The following is a 23,939-nucleotide window of genomic DNA, read 5'->3' on the forward strand; positions in this document are numbered from 1 at the left end:
TTTTCTTTTTTTTTTTTGTTGCCATTTTTGGGGCGTTTATGATGATACAGTAGGCAGTATGAGTACAGTAACATCAACAGATAATACATAAAACCCTTATTTGGTCAATTTTAGCCTCCATGAAAATCTTAGCAATTCAATCACTTTTTGGCAAGTAAAATGCCATTTTAGTTGTCTACAATTAAATCATCAATAAAGAATTTAAAGATATTTTGAGGCATTTCTTATAGGTAAACGGGAGGGTGTAGTCTATTTGGCAAGTGACAATCTTAATTTTATGTGCTGAAGTGCTTTTATCTTGTTACTTTTAAATAGAGCAACGTAATGTATAGATAGTAACCTACACAGTGTCATTAAAGCCAAAGCTTGATCATTTTAAATACTTTTTTTCAAGTAAAAATGTGCCCCAAACTAGTTAACTGTGGCTCCATGTCAAGTGGACTAAAGAAAGGAAGGGGAAAAAATTAAATCGCTGGAGAATTGTTTATTTCCTTTTATACAACGTTTACATTCAATACAGGGTGCCATTTTACATTGTTTATTTATTTTTTTAGTATCAAAGCTGTAACATAAAGAAAGCCAGTTCTTACCACAGAGTTTGTGGCACAAACCATCTTTCAATCGCAAATATTGCAAAAAGGATTAATATATCCTCATTGTGAACGTTTAAGACAAATAGCAACACTTAAAACAACTTCCGAACTGGAAAAACTAATGTGGCAAGGTGCAGAAACAAGTGCCCGGGCGGGATTCGATCCCCAGACTCCCGAGTGAGAGTCAAACGCTCTAACCAGTCAGCCAAAGGGACATCTCCTTGGCCAAGTAGCCAGGGCGCATCATCAATCGGGACATTGTGGATGCTCACCACACTGCTACATCTTCCTCCCTCTTTCCACAAGCACGTCCTCGTGCTCCCGCGCAGGGTGCCACAAACACTGCCACACTAATATCCGCGATAAACATCTATTTAAGTACCGGAAGAGGTTATCTTTGCTTTCTGAATGTCCATATTGCTAGATATGCTGAGTTTTAGGGCGAAATCCTGGGGAATTTTGTCTAGAAATGCAATTACCTAACCGTGCGCGATCCCGCGGTGGCTAATCATTTTTTGGCAGCGAGTCAATTTATGGCACAACACCGGCTCGGGTTTCTCCTCCTCCCTCTTTTCTTCTCCAACCCATGGACGTAATTTTCACTTGAGAAGTGGGGGGGACACGGGGGGGGGGGGGGGGGGGGGGATCTTTACAGTATGCTCTAATGGGAAACAGGTTTCAACACAAACGGCTGTTTTCCGCTTGGTCTTAGAGCTCAACCAGTGTCAATTTAATATAGCGTAATATTGTTTTTGGATGGTAAAAAGTGCAGGGGTCAAAACTTGATTTTGGAAAAAGTGGGGGGGACATGTCCCCCCTGTCCCCCCCCAAAATCACGTCCATGCTCCAACCTGTCGCTGGGCTGAGGCTCCATCACTTCCTAAATTGATTTTACTTGAACCTTCACTACCAAACAACTGTGAGATTTTAACACATGTGCCAGCATCAGCCTGAAGGGCTAGTTTCTTTTTTAGTCGAATTTTCTCCGCTCCTCCTTTCCGTTTTTTGTTCTCCATTTTGTAAAGCTCGTCTGTCTGTTTACTGAGATTCACAAACAACTGGCGGGTGCATCAGACCTCTGGCTATTGGTCCAGCCCAGAGTGTATTATTACCATAGACTGTACATATAAAAGTTTGTTCCTAAGAAAGGAATGAAATCATCCATTTTTAGGAACTGGCAGCGCTGGACTGACCATAGGGCATAGCGGGCAACTGCCCGCTGGGCCAACCCTTTCATCTTTTATGGGCCGGTGTCTGTTTTTTTTTTTTCCTGGCCTCTAGTTGTTGCGGACAACTTGTCCGCGCCGCCCCACGCGACGCCTCGTAAAAGTTGGTGGATTGGCCAATTGGTAATAATACTGAAACAACCTTTTAGATAACTAAATGGTCATTCTTGATAGTAAGAATCATTCAGTTATAAACATGTTTGACATTAGCGGATCTACTCCGAGCCCCTCCCGGATCACAGAGCTTCTCACTAAGGGAGAGCCCAGCCGTCGTGTGGAGAAAACTCATTTCGGCCGCTTGTGTCCACGATCTCGTTCTTTCGGTCACTACCCAAGGCTCGTGAACATAGGTGAGGGTAAGAAAGTAGCTCGACCAGTAAATGATTGGCATGCATGAAACCAAAATAATTGAATGCACTTTTAAAAGAACAATGCTCACAGGGTAAAATTCATTTATTTAAAAAGTTTAAACATTTGTCTGAAAACTAAATTCTCACAGCTAAACTGGACTATGGATTCATTGAACCACATGATTAAAATTTGTATCTGAGTTATATTTAAAATTAAGCCAATTCTTTTCCTTTTGACTGCAGAAAAAGCTGATTTTATGCGTTGTCACCACTGACAACGACGGATAAAAAGATGACTCTTCCAGACCAGCAAAAAGACTCCAGAGAGGGCAATATGGTGGTGTTCCTAATCTGGATTATTGTCCCTCTCCATCCCTGTCACTCACCCACCAAACTTTATAACTATTAAGGTGATGTTTTAACTTTATTTAATCAGAACACTCTATTGGCAGCAGTGTACATATTAAATGGACACAATAATCCAACTTTTACAGACTTAACCGAAGGATAATGCAGCTTTCTCCATGTAAGATGAATGCCCTGCTTCAGAACGAAGGCTTAAATCTCACCATCTAGAGTGAAAGAAGCTGTCACACAGTAGCGTCTGCTCCATTGTACTCACAAAGGACCCAAGTAGCACTTTGGGTATTGTTTTCGCTAAAGGGGAGTTGGGTTACCTTGGCAACCATAGGATGTCGTCTCATAGGCCCTTAGATATAAAATAGGCAGGGCCAGAGAGGCAGGGAACGACAGCAATAGAAGATTTAAAAAGAGACTTGCTAAACTTTGTTTCAGTTCTTTTACTTTTTGTAAACATTTGAGCGTTTTGCACAAGGATTACCGGTGGGTTGTGATCAAACCGAAGGAGGTGAGGATGTTTGTGTGTGTTTATGTGTCTGCCTAGTGGCTTTTTTTCAGACAGAGCTGCTGAGATGTTTCTGTTTCACACCAAACAAAGAGCATGCTGGTGACAACACTTTTGTTACTTTCATCATTCTTATCATTCACATCAACATTAAACAAAAACAAGGGGAAAACACACCAAAAGCTGAAATGGTTTTCATGGCTGGTGCAGCTGGAAACAATATTGTCTCGTGCCTAAAAGATGGAAAAACTGGAAAGTTGCTGAAATGTTTAATGTTCTTGTTTTGACAGTGAGATCTGCAGTAAAATAAGAATGATGCGTGTTGCATTGAGGCATCGCAGGTAAGCGTTACCCTCGTCAGTTTGGTGCAAAAATATTCTGAAAAATAAACAATCTTCATGTTTGACTTGATTTTCTTTACAACTTCACAGCAGCTTATCCACCATTTCCACCAGTACCCCATAACCTCCTCACCTGTTCCTGACAGGAAATCACCTGTTTACCAGTCCATAGAACACGAAGGTTCCGGTTAATGTTTTCACAAATTTGATCAAAAGGAGATCGATGCAGCCGAATGGAAATCTTTTATCCAGGATCTAAATCTGGATCTTCACAATAGTCCTGAAATTCTTCCAAATATTAATGTGTATCCCAGCAGCTTTTATAAAGTTAGGACTCATGTGTTGATTGGGCTGATGACAGAGAGGCTGCGAGTCACTACTTCTAGAAAGCCCATATGCCCTTTCATGCCTTGATCAGTACAATATCACTCGTTTTATGCAGAGAAATCATTCAGCTAATTGTTAGTAATGAGCAGGTCTCTTTGTGTGTCTTTGCACCCTCTAGTGGTTGCCTGGTGCTTTGCCTGTGCCTGTCCCTGATCACCCTGCTGCTCCAGAGCCCCTGGATGCCGCCTGAAATGACTGAGGACAAAGCTGCTGCGAGATCAACTGGGGATCAGAGTAATGCACTCACACACACACACACACACACACACACACACACACACACACACACACACACACACACACACACACACACACACACACACACACACACACACACACACACACACACACACACACACACACACACACACACACACACACACACAGTAAGAAAAATGTATTTACCCTGCAAATGAAGCTGAATGAAAAATGTCTGAATGACATGAAATGGAACAGAAAACAAAGTGTTTAGGGATTAAGACCTGATCTCCCAAGTGTTAAATGAAGATTTGTACACAATTCGTGGAGGGTCCTTCTACTCATGCATCCTCATTTAGCTGACAGTTGAGGGTTTGTGGTGGAGTGAAACCAAAGTGTTTTGGTCTGGCTAAACTGTTTCTCCTAAGGAGGACTTTTAAGACCAGCGGGGACGGTTGTTTAGCACAAAGTATATATATATTTTTTTACTGGTTCATTCGAAGAGGCCACAGTCTGATTTATTTCTGCTGCATTCAAAGAATTAACCAACATCTTTTGGCGTTTCTCTCATTGAAATGACACCCAAATTTCTACATATTGACCAATTATTTTCTTTTTAAATATATTTTTTTATTTTTTGTAATTTTATTTTCGCTCAGTGCTCAAAAATTTAGCTATTTTCTCCAATTCTCTTCTTTTGAATAAAAACTTGAAAAAAAAAACTCATTGGTGAAAGCCATGTCTCAGAAAAATGGATGATCATAACAGAAATGAAGCAAACTCAGCTTGTGTGAGAGCCTGCAGCAGTGTGGCTGCTAATGACTCACATTGTTACCACAGGAGACAATGCTTGACCCAAACATCCCAATCCTTTTTCCGCTCACATTTGAGGAAAAGACTATGTAACCCACATCTCTTCTCAGCCACAGCTGCTTTGTGCTCCAAGGGACCCTCCACAAGTTGTGTACAGAGAACCACCCAGCAGTAGTTCTGTTGGAAAATGTTGAATGCCACACCGAAGAAGCTTTTTCTGAGATAAATCAGCTCAAATCAGTACCAAATGTTGAATATGTGAGAAATCGTAATTTATGTTCCAACTGTTCTTCAAATCTGCTTGAATTTTCACATTGGAATACAATTACTCAAATAGCATACTTGTGGAAAAACGATAACAACTTTTTATTGAGGGCAGATTTGCAGATTTTCACTGTTTGTCAAATTTTCATGATGAAACACATTTTTGAAAACCCAACATTTTCTCTTTTTTATGTATTAAACTGCAGTGTTTTTGAACATAAACCCTTAAAGAGACAACGTGTAGTTTTTAAATCTCTGGAAATATCCATCGAAATGCTGTTGAAAATGAATTATTGCCCAGTTGTTGAAAAACATTGGCAGCTTCGTGACATACAACCATTAAAACCGGGTTAAAAATACATGGAAGCAGGTCTATGGGTGTTTCTCAATGCCAAGGAACCTCGCCTTGATGTCTTGGCCCCACCTCGATTGCCTATAGGAGATACATCAGGAGCCGCCAAGACGTGTTCCAATGTTCATGTTCTACCGAGGCGTCTGTTCTCCGTTTGTTAGCCATTTAGCTAGCTAAGCGAGGATCCACGGGAGGTGTCTTGTAGCCTAACCTTGGTCAAAAATTACCCAGAATACATCGCAGTGTTTTCAAAAGTATGGCGGATCAGAAGCCGGCAGCTACTTCAGGGACAAATTTTCAATTTAAAAGTAAGTCAGCTAATTTTAAATGTTTTTTTTTTGGATCCAAAGAAATTATCTATTGTTGGTTAGTTGCTCAGTAGTTGCAGCTTCAGTGGCTAGCAGGTAGTAACTCGCTTATTTATACATTTAATTTAACAAACATATACACTATTTAAAAAGTAAAAGCCTTGTTCTATATTTATAGTGAAACTGATACATATAAAATATAGCGCTATCTCCCGTGTCACGTGACGTTACGTGACCGCTGTGGAAGCCGCGATCACGTGATGCAAGTCTGTTCCATTTAACCATTTTCTTTGACCAAGGACCATGTCCTCACAAGGCCAGGCGCCTTGACATTGAGAAACAGTCTCCAGGCAACACCATATTAGATGCAATGTTTATTTCTACGGGAGCCTGTGCGGACCAAACTCATTCACTGATTTGTAAAAAGTGGTTACAAAACTTTCACCATTCATAAACGTAGTTGTACACATTTACCTTTTCGCTCCTTTGCAGTGACGAAAGGGAGTTGGATGCTTGTCGTTTTGTTGGAGGTTAAACAATCTGATAAAGTACTTGTCATGATGCAAGGGGTATATCTAACCCACGACATGCAGAATCAACCCAAGAGTCAAATTCAGGAAGAACAAAAAATATTTATTAAAGAGTGCAGAACAAAAGGCGCTGCAAGAGAACGTGCAGGAGGGGATCCATTGGATGTGGGTCTAGAATACAGAGAGGTGTCAGAATATGCAGACTGCGGAGACTGGACCTGGTTTGAGGTGAGCAGTTGGGGCATACTGTTTCCCGGTGAAGATATGGACCCTGAGGGGGCGAGTCAGGGTAAGGTTGGTGCGAGCTGCTGGAGATGTCGAGGAGACGTGGAAGGAGCTGACCTGTGAGGTCCAGAACCAGGTGAGTGAGAGGCGGGGCTGAGAGAGGCAGGCAGGTGGCTAAGAGCGGCAGGCCAGGGGGGCAGACAGCGGGATGTGAAGGCTTGGAGACGTGGTGACTTGTCTGAAGGCTGTGGTGGTGGAGACTGGAGAACCTGGAGATAAGGAGAGGCAACGGGTCAAAAGACTGTGGAGGTAAAGCTGTGGCAAATAACAATGACAAGGCTTGGAGGCTTGAGTCAACCCAACACAAATTTTGGTACCAGTGTGAGGAATCATCCAGCATTGGCCATCTAATGGCCATCCGTTGGTAATCTTACTCCAACGCACAAAAAAACGCTTGCAATGATTTAGGTATGTATTGCCCCTTATCGCCAGGAAAAATACACACAGTCACTTTAAAACACATCACTCTGACAGTTAAAACATGCTCAGATTAGTTATTTTTATCACAACTAAGCAGTTTTCTCTGAAGGGTGTCTGAGCTCTTTTTTAGAGATAGTGTGAGAAGCTTGATCATCCAGGAGAGGCTCAAAGTAGATTAGCTACTTCTCCACATCAAAAGGAGCCAGTTGAGGTAGGTTGGCCATCTGGTTAGGTTTTCAGGACACATCCAACCAGGAGAAGACCCAAAGAAAGACTCAGGACATGATGGAGGGACTATGCTTCTTGGTCTGGGAGCGCCTTGGGATTCCCTTGGAGAAGCTGGCCAAAGTGGCTGGGGAGAGGGAAGTCTGGGCCTCTGTGCTTATGCTGCTGCCCTGGTGACCTGCCCCCGGATATGCATAAGAAAATGGATGGATGGAACCAAGGAGCTATTAGATCCTTGCATACTGTTTATAGGTTTCATCAATTAATGTCACTTGGGCAACAAGGTGGTATGTAATTAACTGTCATAAGAAGTTGCATCATTGTTCTTTAAATTTATAATATCAAAGAAACATCTTCAGCAAAACTACTTTTTGGAAACTATACAACACACTCAAGTCAATTTTTGCTGTAATCAGTTCATGAATCATAAACAACTCATGTATTTGTGCTAACATTAAAACACGGGATTGTGTGAGTTTTAAATGACAGCTTCTCTTTCTGCAGGGGATGCTCCACACCATCTACACATAACAAATACGGCAAAAGTTTCTGGTGTTATATTTGTATGTAATTTGTCCTTTATTTAAATAATGTTTTCGTTATCTCCATTTATGGAAAAAGTATGATGTTCCTCTCTGCCGCTAGTTGTCCAAAATTAGTCAAGTTGTCATGTATTTTATCCACCACAAGGGAGAGCTTGTTTTCCAGCAGACCCATGCTGATGCCTGTTTTTTTGTCTGCTGTGTGTCTGAAGTGCTTAGTTGTGACATGTTTATAGTCAGCTGAGCAAACAGATGAAATGACATTATAGGTAGAATCCATACTCCCAGAGAGATCTTTAATAATGAGTTGCAAGCTGTCTCTCATAGCAACTCAATTCAAACTTCTAAACAAAACCCCCGTTGTGCTCATCTACATTTCCATTACTCTTCTGATGGTCATGCTGATGTTTCGCTTTAAAGATCCTAAATTTGTCAACTCACATAAATTGTTTAAGAGTTGTATTTGGCAGATAGGATGATGACTAACAACTGCTTTTAGCGTGGCTGTGACAGAGTCATACAGAGTCCATTGGAAACACGGAGAGGAAGTTTTCATTCACGTTTTGCTTTACTTTATATCCTATAGGTCAGCATGATCTTCGCTTCCACAGGCTGGCACTTCGCCTGGAGGCTTTGAGCGCTCAGGTGCAGAAGCTGAGTGACAAAACAGATCAGATTCATCTGAACAAAAATGACGTCAGCTTACTACTGCAGAGGTATTCAATACCATACCATACCATACCATACCATACCATACCATACCATACCACACCATACCATACCATACCATACCATACCATACCATACCATACCATACCATACCATACCATACCATACCAGACCAGACCAGACCAGACCAGACCATACCAAGTTTATTTATATAGCACATTTAAACACGGCATGAGAGCCGACCACAATAAAAACAATCAAAAATAAAAACTAAAACCATTAAAATCGAGTAATCCAACTCGAAAAGAAAAGGACAAAGAGAATAAATTAGACTGAATTAAAAGCCAACGAATAAAAGTGAGTTTTTAAACGAGACTTAAAAAGGGAAAGAGAGGAAGGGAGTCTGATCAGGAGGGGCAAGTGGTTCCAGAGCTTCGGTGCACAAACCGAAAAGGCGCGCTCCCCGCTGGATTTACAGCGGGAGCTAGGGACATGTAGGAGGTGCTGGCCGGCTGATCGGAGGGATCTTGTAGGGACATAAGGGTGTATGAGCTCGGACAAGTAGCCAGGTGTTAAGTTATTGAGGGATTTAAATACAAAAACCAATGGATGCAGTTGTTCCTAGAAATGCATAAAAATAAACATGATCGTGTATTTGTCAATACAAAGTGGTTGTTTTGTCTGTTTTTCAGGTTTAGACAGGACCAGGAAGGTTTGGCTCGCTCAGTTGAGCGGGAACGGCGGAAAGTGTCTCAGACTCTTGATCAGCTCAGCCGGTACCATCATCCTTATCAGGCTGACACACCAGATGGTGGCAGGAGGCCACACGAAGGTGAAATTCTGATTAAATTAAAAATATGCAAAGTTTTCTAGTTTGTCTTGAATTTATTTAGAAATTTGTGTTAACTAAATTGCCGCTGACTGTGAATAACTATTCTGTCCATTCAAACAAACTATCTAAGATTTACAAATGCAACCAATGCGCTAATGTTTTTACTTTAGAAAACCTTGAAAATTGTATTAAACTGCACACCAAATTAACAGAATAGTAATTCTACTAAATGTTTAGATGAGCACATAAATTTAGTTTAACATTTTAGTTTGGAAAGTCTCACAATACTTCAAGATCTTGTATGATTTGATTGAAAAGTACCCATTTTGACAGGGTTAGAGCCATTTTGTAGTATTGAATATTTAGTAGTATTGATTATCAATGGCAGGTAGTCACCTGGAAGAGGGTTGATGACTTTTTGGGAGTTTTCACAAACACTGCACTAAACATCTGCACCTCATGGTGATGAGTGAAAAGCTATAGCGGAATAATTAAAGGTGCAATATGTAGGAATTCCACAGTGAAATAAACACAAAACAGTCTAATGTCTCAATCATGTTGGAAAAAAGGCTACATTGAAATAGATTTCCTTATTAGCCATCTAGGAGTTACCAGTTTTTCTACTTAAAAAATGGCAGAAAAGGGACGTGATCTTTATTTACAATCTTTGTAAAATTTGTAGTTCGACACCACCGGAAAAAGAAGCAGTGGTATGGAAAGGATGAAAGCCAGTAAAGAGGAGCATCCCAGAAGTTATTTATTGTACCCCTAAGAAGCCACGGCACCTTTTTGTTTTACTCTAATATTGGATTAAGAAGGCTAGAGGCTAACGAGCTAACAATGCTAACGGTAAATGAAAAACAAACAGCAACGACTTGAATGACTCATCTTCACTTGTTATCTGGAGCTGATCCATAGCTGGCAGCAACCATACAAGGCACAGAACGTGTGTGTGTGTGTGTGTGTGTGCGCGTGCGTGCGTGCATGTGTGTGGGACAGTGGGTACAGTGTTTTTTTTGGGTTGAAATCAATGAATAGAAATATAGCAAGTCCCACAGAGCCAGGGCCAATTAACTACAAAGGAAAAAGAGAGTTGACATCTACCCCACGACCCTCCTAGAGGTGTCAGGTGAGAGTCGGGTTACACACACTCAATGGCACGCGAAGAGTGTGTGTTGAAGCACATGTGGGTGGTGGCGGCGGTAGATGGGGACCAGTCTGAAAATAAAATAATCTGTAAAAGCTTGGGCCACACAAGCCATCACCTGCATAAATGTGTGGAAAAACATGCCACCCGCAGACACACACACACACACACACACACACACACACACACACACACACACACACACACACACACACACACACACACTTCCACATCACCAGCCTGTTGGCCCCCTCATCCTCTCACATTACCTCAGAGCCATAAAATACAGCTGAATTACCCAGGAGTCCTTTCACCAACTCCTGCTCTTGTTTTTCTGAAAGGGGGGGACTATTTTTTTTCTTGTTCATGCAGTATATCTCTGTTTTTAAACCTTCACACATCTGCTTTACCTCTTCTAGTTTTCTTATCTTTTTTCCCTCCTTTTTTACTAGGTTGTTTAACAAAGTCAAGGAGTGTGTATTTTGGCTGGGGCTGGCACTGTAAATGGAAATGTTTGGTAGGAGGCAGGTGGGTCAGATGTGTGTGCACGAGTCAGCCCCTTCTACTTAACTGACATTAGCTGCAGATGGTGAGGGGGCTTACGGGAATGGGCTTCTGAAAACATACGGCCTCCTCTATAATGCCATTTAGAGGCAAGGCAGTGCTCTACTTTGTACCTATGGCTCCTGTCAATTGTGTATAATTCATTCAAGTTTTGGTAAAGTGGCTGAAATATGTATTATGTTGTCACTGAAGTTCAAATCTTGATGCATATCTTCCTTATAGGACTCAATGAGAAGTGTAAGGTGCCCAAAGATCCAGCATTTCTGCAGTGTGCTGAGAAAGTGGAGGTGAGAAGGTACAAATGAGATGTGTCTAAAGTCTCATTTTAGATCCTTCAAAAACTGATTTGGCTAACAGAAGTCAATTTTTTACTTATTTTGTTCCATTTCCTCTGGTAGTTTCTGCGTACACGTTGGCAGTCAGACCCATGTTATGCTTTTTATGGAGTGGATGGTTCCACTTGTTCCATACTGACATACCTCAGCCAAGTAGAAGATTTTTGTCCACCTCTCCCTGGAAGGAACAACTCTGCACTGCCATGGCATCCAACACCTAATTTAAACAGAAATAAGGTATTATGGGGTGTGCAGTAGGATGAAGCTGGGCAGTAGACACCACAGACATCATATACAGGGATGCCTTGTGGACTGGTGCTGCCTATGGGAGCTACCACAGTGGGCGGCTGCCATCTTGAATGGGTCTCCATTTGCCCCTAGTGCATTTGCTTCTACCAAGGAAGGTGCTTACCCCCCCAAAAAACACACACATTCTATTATGCTTTTTCACAAAACCAGACACATGATAGGCATGGTACTTAAAATATGAATGTAATAAAATACAAAACAAAAGAAAACAAAACAAAAACAACTCAAATATAAAATTTCAACAGGTAGGCTAGAAAAGTCAATAGTAATGCCACGTGATGCATCGTATGCCAATTGTTGCAACCATAGGAGTGAGGAGACCCATCCAATATGGCGACAACGCTGTCACATTCTCCAGCACCCAATGGGGCATCTATGCATTCATGTCTATGGTAGCTACTTTATCCACAGAACTTTATTAAAGTTAAAGTGCCATTAGTCATCATCACACACTGGTGAAATTACAGCTCCACAATTGACCCATCCCCATGGGGAGCGGTGAGCTCAGCTGTGGCTGTGCTCGGGAACTATTTGGTGATTTAACCCCCCAATCCAACGCCTTAAAGCTGAGTGTCAAGCAGGGAGGCATTGGGTCCCATTTGTAAAGTCTTGGTATGACCCCACCAGGATTTTGAATCCCAATCTCCCACTCAGAAAAGGTATTACAGAACATGACCCAATCCCAATAGCTGCACTGCGCCCTACGGTCTTCTGTGAAGTGCACTTGGAGGAAGTGTGCTAAAGGCTTTGACGGCGTACTACACAAGTGTGCAAGTATTGTAACTGAGACAGTGACCATTTCGTCATCGACCGCGAAGCATGCAGGGATGCCGGTCGCTGTTTGTCATACTTTTTGGAAAAAAAAAATCTATATTAACAACTTTCAGACAAACAATTGACAAAATTTACATTCATTGCTGTCCACATAAAATCTTGGTCTAAAACATTCAGAGCATGAATAAATATCATAAATAACTTCTTTCTTCTGAAAATACATATTTTCAGAAGAAAGAAGGCACTTTAGCCTGCCTTCTTCTCAAAATTCCCACACCGCAATGGATTGTGGCAAATACCCTTCGCTCAAGTCCGTATCAGTGCAGACTTGGGCAAAGTGTGGATCAAGTGTACAAAAAGGGCATTGTCAACTTCCACACTTGAGGAATCGGGGCACCCTATGCACTCACACCGCTGGACTGGAACGTGCAATTGAAGGGCGCAAGGGTGGAAATGCGAGTACTGGGATTGGGCCCACATGTCACATCCGACATCCATCTTGAAGCGCCTCGTGATTTTTATCTTGAGAGGCGCTATAGAAATTATATTTTCTTCTTCTTCTTCTTCTTACATTCTTTATCTTCTCTCTTCAAGCACCTATACTGCTCCCTAGTGGTTACATTACACAGGGTGCTGACTGAAAGTGATGCATATATTGAAAAATATCTAAATACTCTAATTGATTATAACATTAACATTTGACATGTTTAGCTTTAATGATAATATTACAATTAAATGTTCACAATATTTTATTACTAAATATTATATAAAATTTATATTAAACGTCCAAATTAATGATTACGTAAAAATATACATTTCAATCTAAATATTTTGCATACAGTCTAAATATATAAAATTACATTTAAACATGTACAATCAAGTCAAAATATATAACATTAAATCTAAATATGTACTCAGGTTTTAAAATAAATTTACCAACATGCATATTCAGACTTGGCTGACCAAAATAAAAGTGGAGTGAACTGATCTCCAATCTGACATTTCACAGTTTTATTGATGAGTTATCATGAGTCCATTTAAAAATGGACCTTTTATCAATATGCAGGGAGAACAATCTATCAATCTGAATTTGAATATTAACTAAATATGTTATTTGAAACTGTCACAAATATATTCAGATTTAAACATTTTCATGTAACTTTAAATGTATTGATGTAATTCCAAATATGTATAAACTTATTTTTAACATTTTTATCCAGCGTCATGTTTAAACATGCTCATATGTTTATGAATCAAAGCTTTATAAATAAATAAATAAAGCTTTGATTTGATTTGATTTGATGTTGATGTCATGAGAAGGTAAAAGCAATAAAAACAGTAGCTGTTATTATTTTACAACCAGCGCCCCATACATACTGTAATGTGTTTTGTCCCCTGGGTGGACATGCTATATGTTTTGATAACTCACAGGTTGACATACGCGACACTCTAAGCCCTCTTTATGGGGTGATCAGCAACAGCAGCAGTCCAGCAATTAGATTCATCTGGTCCAGAGTGGAAAGCCTGGCTGAAAGGTGGAGCGAGGCTGGTCGAAGATTGAAGCAGAACAGCAGCACAACAGTCTCCTCTCAGATGAAGGTATGTTTAATTTAGATTTACTTTTATTTTTAGGAAAAAGAAAGAAACGAGCCTACTTACAGTTTTGTTTTTGGTTAAACCCTTTCATTTCTTTAAGTCTATTCCCCCCTAAGAGTTCAGTTTGCTCATAAATGTGGTAAAAAGCTGCTCATTTCCTATTATATTGTACGCCAAAATAGCCATCACTGAAGCATTATGCAAATGTGTTTTGTGGTGGTGTAGCTTGGTAAAGTAGGAAAATCCTGGAAGAAAAACCAAGCAGTTTATGAGAAATGTCGTCTATGGAAGGAAATAAATTCCTCCGGTTTAAGACTTTTAACTGCAGGCACATACAAAATTCCAACGTAACCAATGGAAGGTGGTGGGGAAAAAACAAATAAAAATGAATTTTGGACAGTGAAATTTCCCATCCTGCAGGTGCTGCTTTATCCCGGTGCACTGGCTGGAAGTGTGGGTCGGCACTTTGAAGCAATGGTGGAGAGAGGAGGTCCTCTTGGAGAGCTGGTCCAGTGGGCTGACCTTGGTGCCTGCCTAACAATCCTGGGACACAATGTGACCTTCAGCACCTCACAGCACCAACTTCACAGGTGGACATTACTATTCATGACTTTATAATGAAACAAAAAGGTTAATCTACTGTGCTCGTGCTTGCTTTATCGCTTCTAAAACCTATATCGACATATTCATGTAGTGGTAAAACTGGCAGCACATTGTTCTATTTTTCTGTAGATTATTGAATTGTATTGATTGTTCCACCAAACCAAAAGAGCACTGTGATTTGTCCACAAAACTAATAGAGCGCTGTGATTGTCCCACCAAACCAATAGAGCGCTGGGATTGGCTCACCAAACCAATAAAAGAAATGCTTGCTTAGTATGAGGATTGCTGTAAAGTCACTGGGTATTTCTCAATGTCAAGGCGCCTTGCCTTGCAAGGCGATCTCTTGCGAGGCAAGGTGCCTTGCTTGCAAAGACACTGTCCTTCCTTGGTCAAAGAAAACGGTTAAATGGAACAGACATGCATCACGTGACCGCGGCTTCCACAACGGTCACGTAACATCACGCGACATGGGAGATAACGTTATATTTTATACATATTACATTCACTATAAATTTATAACGAGGCTTTTGCTTTTTAAATTGTGTATAAAATTAAAAATATAAGCGAGTTACTACCCACTAGCCACCGAAGCTGCTACTACTAAGCAACTAACCAACAAAAGATAACTTCTTTGGATCTGAAAAAACATTTTAAATTAGCTGACTTACTTTTAAACTTGAAAAATGTCCCCGAAGCAGCTGCCGGCTTCTGATCTGCCGTCTTTTTGAAAATACCGCGGTGTATTATGGGTAATTTTTGACCAAGGCTAGGCTACAAGACACCTCCCGTGTATCCTTGCTCAGCTAGCTAAACGGCTAACAAACGGAGAACACATGCCTCGGTAGAACATGAACATTGGAACCGACTGGAACACGTCTTGGTGGCTCCCGATGATGTATCTCCTAGGCTACCGGGGCAGGGCCAAGACATCAAGGCTCCAAGGTTCCTTGGCATTGAGAAACACGCACTGACACTAGTCAGTGACTTGATGCAATTTGCTGGGTTCCTTATATAGGAAACTTTTTACTGATTGGCTTAATGAACTGACCTGTATTGGAATGTTTACTGTGTGAAGTGCCTTGAGACTGCTCTTGTCGTGATTTGGCGCTATATAAATAAACTTGAATTGAATTGAATTAAAGCTTTGTGATTGGCCTACCAAACCAATAGAGCACTTTCATTGGCATATCAAACCAAAAGAGCGCTGTGATTGGCAAGACACAAATCTGCCCAGGCCAATGGGAGATCTGCTGAGGCAACCGTGAAGCGTGGCTAACAACAAACAGAGCAAAATGTTTTTGGTTCTGGTATGCTCGGTCTAGATTGCTAGGCTAGCTAAATGTAGCACTTCTGGTCAATCCAAGGGTTCATTTTTACAGAATTATAAAAAAAAAATTGCTGCTGAATTAACAATCTAGTTTGAACATTGGAAAGCTTTCTTGCTGAACATTTGGGTATAAATTACTTTTTTTAACTTTTACACACAAACAAAGTAAAAAAAACCTGAAATGTTCCTTTAAATTACAAGTAGTTAGCTGAATTGTGCAGAATCTAAACAGCTGATATTCAGTAAGCATGCTGCAACCATTCTTCTTGTGTTGACACGATGGTTGACACCACTTGCCAAACTCATGTACGCTGGAACTTTTTCAGGCTGCATAGATTCAGAGTCAGTAAAAGGAACTATCTCATTTCTCATGTTCTTGTGTGGCAACAGTGGCACAGGAATTAAGTGCTCGCCCCGTATTTGGAAGGTTGCAGGTTTGAGCCCTGATCAGTCTGTTGCTGTCGTTGTGTCCTTGGGCAAGACAAAACCCCCTTTGCCTGCTGGTGGTGTTCAGAGGGACCGGTAGTACCTGTGTACGACAGACTTGCCTCTGTCAGTTTACCGTTTTTACAATTTGTGTCTGATTCAGTATGATAGGAGCTGCACCAGGCCGAGGCAGTTGTCCAATCCAGAGTCCTCTCACCTTTGACCTTATCTATACTGACTACCATGGGCTTGCTCACCTCCATGGAGCCATGGGACTGGCTTTCCAGGAATATAAGTATAAGCTTTCTAACAACATAGTAAATATTTTACAATAAGAAACATACTTAATACATTTAGTGATTTTCTTTTCAGAGAATTTTGTGATTTTAAAATATAAATACAGTTACTTCCTGTAATCTAGGTGCCGCTTTAGGATTCTGGACTCATTCGGGACCGAGCCAGCCTTTAACCTTGGGAGTTACGCTCAAAGCCGTGGATATAAAACACAGTGGGGCAGCTGGGGTCTCCAACCTCTGCAGTACATGACCATGTTCCGTAAGTCAGTGGTGTAAGAGATGTTTGGTGTATCACATCCTAGTAGGAGGATTAATAAACCAGGTTAAATAACCCAATAGGAACTTTTATTCCAACACCTCTTCCCGTCATGTTTCCCACCCTGATGATGACGGAGACGAGCTGGAAGCGGTGAGCCTGGAGCTGCTCCTCATTTATCAGGCTGGGACATTTTGTTTGTTTGTCCGACTGAGCGGGAAAAGATATAGAGGTTTGTTGAGAATGTGAGGAGGAGTGGAAAGAAATAAAACTAAACAGTGGAAAGAAACAAAAGTTAAGATGGAAGACGTGGAAAGGCTGGAAAGTTTTAAGCTTCTGTTTCGCTAAAGATTCAGAAAAAAAAACAACCCCCCCCCCAAGATAATTCAGCCACAAGCTGGTAATCTGACGTGTGTGTGTGTGTGTGTGTGTGTGTACCAATGAGATTGGGCAGGTGTCACACACACACACACACACACACACACACACACACACACACACACACACACACGCACGCACGCACGCACGCACGCACGCACGCACGCACGCACGCACGCACACACACACACACACACGTTACAGGATAAAAATGTGCTGGCACATTCTTTGTAAGGTAAATACTCATCTCTAACACCTTCTCCAGTGTGTCAGAAGGCAGCAGCTGCCTATCCAAACACCCGGCCCTCCTGACAAGTGATTAATGCTTCACACTCTCCTGCAGAATATAAACCACACTCCTTAGCTTTGTCAATGCTGGTGGCCAAAAGTAATATTCTGTACAGGTGAGACTGGAAACATTAGAATGTGGTGCAAAAATTAATTTATGTTAGTTATCCAACTTAGACCGAGAGACCATCTAAAGGATCAGGAGCCTTTTGCATGCAATCTGGATTCATTAGCTGGTTAGAGTGTGACAGCATGAGTCTTTTCACAATATTCTAACTGTCTGAGATTTTGATTGTGGTGTTTTGATAAGCTGTAAGCCATAGTCACCTCAGTTATAACAAACAAAGGCTTGAGATATCTGGCTAATGATATCTCATACCGTATATTAGTTTTACCTTTTAGGTTGAATTGCTGTCATAAATGAACTTTTGCACCATATTCTAATTTTCCAGTCTCACCTGCACTTATTCTCTTCAATCTGCTTTGTTTTTAAATGTTGTTTTTGGTGACAATTTGCTCACCTCATGTGATTTTTTTTTCCCCAGCTCATACTCCTGACAATTCCTTCCTTGGTTTTGTGAGTGAAGAGGCGGCGAGGGAGGATAATCTCGAGTTTAAGGGCTACAGGAAAGGCAAGATAGCAGTCATCTACGGCAAACAGGAATACATGTGGAAGGTACACTGGTGTATGAGTGCAGAAAGCTGTGAAAATGCATGGAATGAGTCAAACAGTTAAAGATTAAATCCTTTATTTTTGATGATTTGTGATTTAAACTAATGTTTTCCTTAATTATCACCTCTGATTATCTGACTTCATTAACTCTACAACTTTACATTTATCTCATTAAGTTTTATTTTGTAAATGGGTTTTTGTTCTGCTAATGCAAAACATTATTTCAGTTATTGACAAAGTTAGAGCAAATTTTGTCCTATCAAAAAAGTTTTATTTTAATTTTTTTTTACTAGTAATCATAGGCGTCATTTTAACCGGGGACGCTGGGGACATGTCCCTGGCAAAATTTGTGATTGGCAGCTGTGTCCCCCCCACTTTCAAAAAATGCCTGCTGATGAGGATTTTTGTTTTACCAGCTCAGATCTTATACCAGGGGTCGGCAACCTGTTCCCATCAAAGAGCCATTATTACCCGTTTCCCACGGTAAATAAAACACCGCAGCAGCAGCAGCGTTGTGGGCGGGGCCTACCCTCAGACAGCAGAGAGCTGCTCACAACCAAGTGACAGCAGCCGGTACCGGTCGCTCGCATGGACATCGCACCCGTGGGGGATTCAACAACACCCACACTTTTCCAGCTGTTTTGCTCACCTCCACACCAGTCTGGTTTCTTTATGTCGCACTCTCTCTGTTTGCCTCATCTCCTTCTTCACCTCCACTTCTGACAGCCGATGTCGGGTTTCCAGGAGAGCAGGAGAGGGAGGGAGGGAGGAGCTCGACTGAATTCATAATTTTCCATCTTGACATTAGCTGTACAAAGTCTGAGTTTGATCAAGTGAAGAACAACAATTTGCAGAGGTTTATAACAGGCGCGGCGCCAGGTTTTCATTTTTGGGTGGGCCACGGTAATTCTGGACGGACCTTAATAAGCAGTGATTTAAGTGAAGCAGGCAGGTCGCGCTAGAAAATGTCGTTTAAAAAGACGTCATAAATGTGTTCCCCCGTCATTTTTATTTCTAAAATATGAAGTAAAAACTCCCAATTTAATTTTCATTCATTTGTCATTAATATGTAGTCTACACCCGTGCGTTAAGTGGACCATCTTCCAGTAAACGCAAAGCATCCAGCCCACCTCTCCAAATGCGTAAAATGTGCATCAGCCGCTAGTAAGGCGAGCCGCGCACCATCAGCGACGTCAGCCCAGACAAGAGCGGAGCAACTAGAGAAAGAATAGAGGATAACTGTGTCTGGATGTGGATGGAGATTACATTTTACAGCAGCCTGATCATCATTTAAATACGTAAACCATCACCTGTCTATAGTCCACGCTATCAGCATTATTTTAATTGGTGTGTGTGTGTGTGTGTGTGTGTGTGTGTGTGTGTTTTCCACTTCAAACACTGGTCTAACCAACCAGACCAGCGTGTCCAGTAACATATTAATGTTACAATTAAACAGTTTCACTTCATGTAGGCTAGGAACGTTTCACCTGCCGTGGCCCGACCGCTTCTGCTCCACATAAACTTTGTGCGTGATCAAATGTCTCTACAGGTGCTTTCTGAGCTGAAGAGCTATTCTGCCTCAGACTGCGTCATGCGTCTCCATATTAGAGACGGGAAAAAGCGCTGTTCAGCCAAAGTTGAATAATTTCATTAAAAGAACATTTTTCCAAGCTCATCCATGCGCATCAGTGTGCGTCGGGGTAATTCTTTCAAAACAGCCAGCATCCTTGAGTTTATCCGTCAAAATAAAAGTCTAATATAAATATCTGTAACCTGCCATTTAACTGTTTTGCCTTCTTGTGAAGATTGTTGCAAAGAGAAAAAACTAAACTTGATTAACCCCAGAGCGCGCACTGGGCTGTACGTCGTGACTGTAAATGAGGGGAAATGATTTAATCGGATCCTTTTCTCTTCAACATGGTTTTACGTAAAGTTTCATTCAGTACAAACTTTAGTTACACCAATCTAACGAGACAGAGCCTGGATTTGTATTCTGAACAGTTTAAACATGTTTAAAACGGAGACATGCGTGACGCGTCTAAAATTCGCACCTGCTCCGCTATTATGGAAATTAAACTAACAAGGTGTATAACATCAAATTATTTTAGGCACAGACAACATCTCCCACACTTTGAAAATCCTGCAACGCGCCTGGTCGCTCGTGTACGTCAAAGTTATCTTTCATAAGAAGATATTCAATAAAACGATTTATATAAAGTGGATCCAGAAGTTGTAGCCCGTCTCTGCCTACAATATTTTGATATTTTTCACCCTGTTGGTGGTTTTACTGAGCAGGTGCCACTTTTGTCATACGTTTCTTTTTAAAACATGTTTAGACTGTTCAGAATACAAATCCAGGCTCTCAGAACCAGAACGCATGCGGGAAGGTTCCTCCCACTGAAGCGAGTGTTTTCCAAACCCTGTCTCTCAGAGACTTGTCACTTAGAAAATGTTCCCTGATTATGAAACTTTGGCTGAATAGTGCTTGTTCCTGTCTCCAATGTGGCGACGCATCCAGGAGCCGTCTGAGGAGAATCCCAGAATCTCACATCCTCCAGCTCAGGAAGCGCATTTAATTACGCACAAGCGTGACGCGTCAACCCGGTCTCACAGTGGACCGGGTTGGACCTGTTCAGGTTTACGCAGACAATCTTTACATTTAGAATTAGCATACAGATGTAAAATTAATGCAGTAAAATATAAAGCATTTTATTTAAATATCCATTCATTATTTTACAAGCACAGAGCATCAGATGGATGGAAGAGCCGCATGCGGCTACAGAGCCGCCGACCCCTGTGCTAGCCTTTATTGTCCCCAGCAATTTTTAAACCCCACTCAAGTGTATGGTTATTGTCCCCAGCAATTTTTAAACCCCACTCAAGTGTATGGTTATTGTCCCCAGCAATTTTTAAACCCCACTCAAGTGTATGGTTATTGTCCCCAGCAATTCTGAAAACAAACTGACGCCCTTGCTAGTAATTTAAAATAGAGCAGATTTATGGATTTTTGCTACACTTCTAGGTTAGGATGCTAAAAAGCCTTCAGACTCATTTCTTTGTTGCTGTCTTTGTTTGTGTTGACCTTGTTAATAAACCAGAGTAAATCGGATTACCTGAAGTTTATCAGTGAAGAACTAGAGACTCATGCCACAGTCTACAGACCTCCGGGACACACCTCCAGCCTGCCCAGTTTCATCACAAACCATGGACTCCTGTCTCAGAAGGACTTCTTACAACTTCTTCGGCGAGCAAAGGTTAGTTAGGAACACTTCACATAAAAACAACACAGTGTCTCTGCTTAGTAATTGATTACTTAATATTAATATTAAGAGATTGACAGGCAGATTGGTGCTGTGTCTGCAATGTAGCGTTGTACCGGTCTATCGTAGTAAAGAGAGAGCTGAGCCGGAAGGCAAAGCTCTCTCTTTACCGGTCAATCTACATTCCAACCTCACCTATGGTCACGAGCCTTGGGCAGTGACCGAAAGAACTGAGTTTTCTCCACCTGGTGGCTGGGCTCTCCCTTAGAGATAGGGTGAGAAGCTCAGACATCTGGGAGGGGCTCGGAGAAGAACCACTGCTCCTCCACATTGAGAGGAGCCAGTTGAGATGGCTCGGGCATCTGTTTAGGATGCCTATGCCTCCCTTTTGTTGTACAGGTTTTTGTAGGTCTTGGGTTCCCCTATGAAGGTCCAGCTCCCATTGAGGCGATAGCTCAGGGTTGTGTCTTCCTTCAGCCACGATTCGATCCTCCTCACTCATCAGAAAACAACGACTTCTACAAGGGCAAGCCCACCACCAGACAGGTGGAAAATAAATACATCTTTATTGCCTTGTTTTGTATACATTTCTTGGTGTGCTACAGTGGAAGTAAAAATTATGATGTGTTTGAACGTCAGATCATCTCACAGCATCCATATGCTGAGCAGTTCATCTCTAAACCATATGTGTGGACAGTGGACACGGCCAACAGGACAAATGTTCAGGAGGCTCTTAGGTCAATTCTAAACACAGAGGTGATAAAGTTCACAAAACCACCAGACAGAAATGTTGTGTGTATAAAAAGTTTTAAAAGGTGTTTGTTTTTGCAGGTGATTCCTTTCACTCCTCAAGAGTTCACATGTGTGGGAATGTTAAAACGAGTTTGGGATTATATCACTCGTCAGGTACAGAAACTTGCTACTTCAACATGATTTGTCACAAAGTGTCTAGAAAGAGAAGTGGAATTACTGTTGCATTCTTATTTAGATCATTTTCTGCTGTTTAAGTTTAAAACTCATTTCTGTTAATATGCAAACTCAGTATTGTTACAAAATTTGCTCCCCCCAAAATAATAGTTTAGTTCAAACTCAAATAATTCCCAATTATCTTTTTCTTCGCCACAAATTGCTCAAGAACTTCTGCAGTAAATCGGTTCCTACTTGGCCACCAGAAAGTGCTCTAAGGGTGCTCCTGGGCCCACTGGGCCAGTCCTGTGTGAGTGTGTGTCAGCACTCCTCCCTCTTGTGTGAACCTGCTCTGTTTCATCACCTGAACACTCCTGACACATTTACCAGGTGAGAAGGTGGATATTTTACTACAGAATAAACAAAAAGTCTTAAATAGGGCAACCACTTTCCAATAGAGTTGGCTCTGACGGTTACAGTTAAAATGAGCCTGTAGTTTAGTTTTGTTATGCAATCAATTATTTATAGAGCAAATAAAAGATTCCCTCATTCTTTTTTCTCTTCTTGGGTAAAATGAATAACATTACATCTATTAACTGTATACCACAAAAACTCACTGGTTTCCTTTGTCTAGGCTCAGACTGGACTGTTCCAGCATGGTACAGGACATCAACCACCTATTCCCTTCTTACAACCCATGGGGTCGGCACTGTGGCCTCCAGCAAGAACATCTGCTGTTCAGTTGTGCTGGATCTGACCCTTTGCTTCGCAGGCTTTGTCCTTGCAGAGCTCTCCTTGCTGCATGAGTAGCAGTTTAACCAGACTGTATTTATTCAGAGGAAAACAACTCAGTGCATTGAACTCAACCCAAGATAAACAAGTGACAAAGACATTTAAGAGTGATCTGCAGGCCTTAAAGGATAGATAATAATGTCTTTCTTTATCAGGAGGTATCATGTTCTGAATGATCATCTTCTTTAGTTTCACCCAGTTAATAATTAAATAAATAAGACAGCTTCTTGATTTTTCTTCCAGTTTACTGGACGGATGCTGCCACAGACACCGTTTGCCACAGGAGGGATTTACTTAAAGATGAACAGGTTTCCTACTATGGCTGCATAATACTTCTGTCTGGCAGCAGAAATGAGAATATAAATGAAAACTTTAGGCGGCTCCTGTATTTTTTTTACCAGCAGTTGCTGCACAGTTGCTCGGTCAGTGGTTGGGGTTGCTGCCCCCCCCGTTGGCACGGAGGGTGCGCAGGGGGCGTTCAAGAGTTGGGGTTGCTAAGCTGTCGCTTGGCCCAATCTTGGGGTTGCTTTAACAACCCCAGTTACCGACTGGTGCCGCCCATGAATGAAATACTAAATATTTAACTTTTCTCACAAAAGCCACAGAATTTATTGGTGAATTCAGGCCTGTATCGTCAGCCAAAGAGAGCCAGCATTTCTTTTGAAGTGTTGCCTCTTCTTTCCAGTGCACGTCAAAGCGGCGTGAAACGGCTGTGAAACGTACTACGCTGCAATTAGCCACCATTATAGTGAATGAGTTCCTTTCCTGCGGCAGCAAAGATTGAAGTTTTGGACACACTCCAGAAGCAA

The 23,939-nt window shown here is 41.5% G+C and overlaps 1 protein-coding gene across 1 annotated transcript; it reads left to right on the plus strand.

Annotated features, from left to right (window-relative positions):
* Window positions 1-2,889: 2,889 nt before the first annotated feature.
* LOC129166510 (alpha-1,6-mannosylglycoprotein 6-beta-N-acetylglucosaminyltransferase B-like) lies at window positions 2,890-23,914 on the plus strand. Its single transcript, XM_070545309.1, is given in 20 exon segments — window positions 2,890-3,037; window positions 3,325-3,375; window positions 3,881-3,996; window positions 8,286-8,415; window positions 9,061-9,200; window positions 11,134-11,198; window positions 11,310-11,483; window positions 13,761-13,928; window positions 14,346-14,515; window positions 16,445-16,576; window positions 16,703-16,836; window positions 18,045-18,175; window positions 21,271-21,426; window positions 21,832-21,978; window positions 22,072-22,188; window positions 22,264-22,338; window positions 22,568-22,728; window positions 22,973-23,163; window positions 23,374-23,438; window positions 23,816-23,914. Coding segments are annotated over 19 exon segments (2,400 nt in total). The 5' UTR covers window positions 2,890-3,037; window positions 3,325-3,346.
* The last annotated feature ends 25 nt before the right edge of the window (window positions 23,915-23,939 follow it).

Source organism: Nothobranchius furzeri, chromosome 16, assembly GCF_043380555.1.
Source record: "Nothobranchius furzeri strain GRZ-AD chromosome 16, NfurGRZ-RIMD1, whole genome shotgun sequence".
NCBI lineage: Eukaryota > Metazoa > Chordata > Actinopteri > Cyprinodontiformes > Nothobranchiidae > Nothobranchius > Nothobranchius furzeri.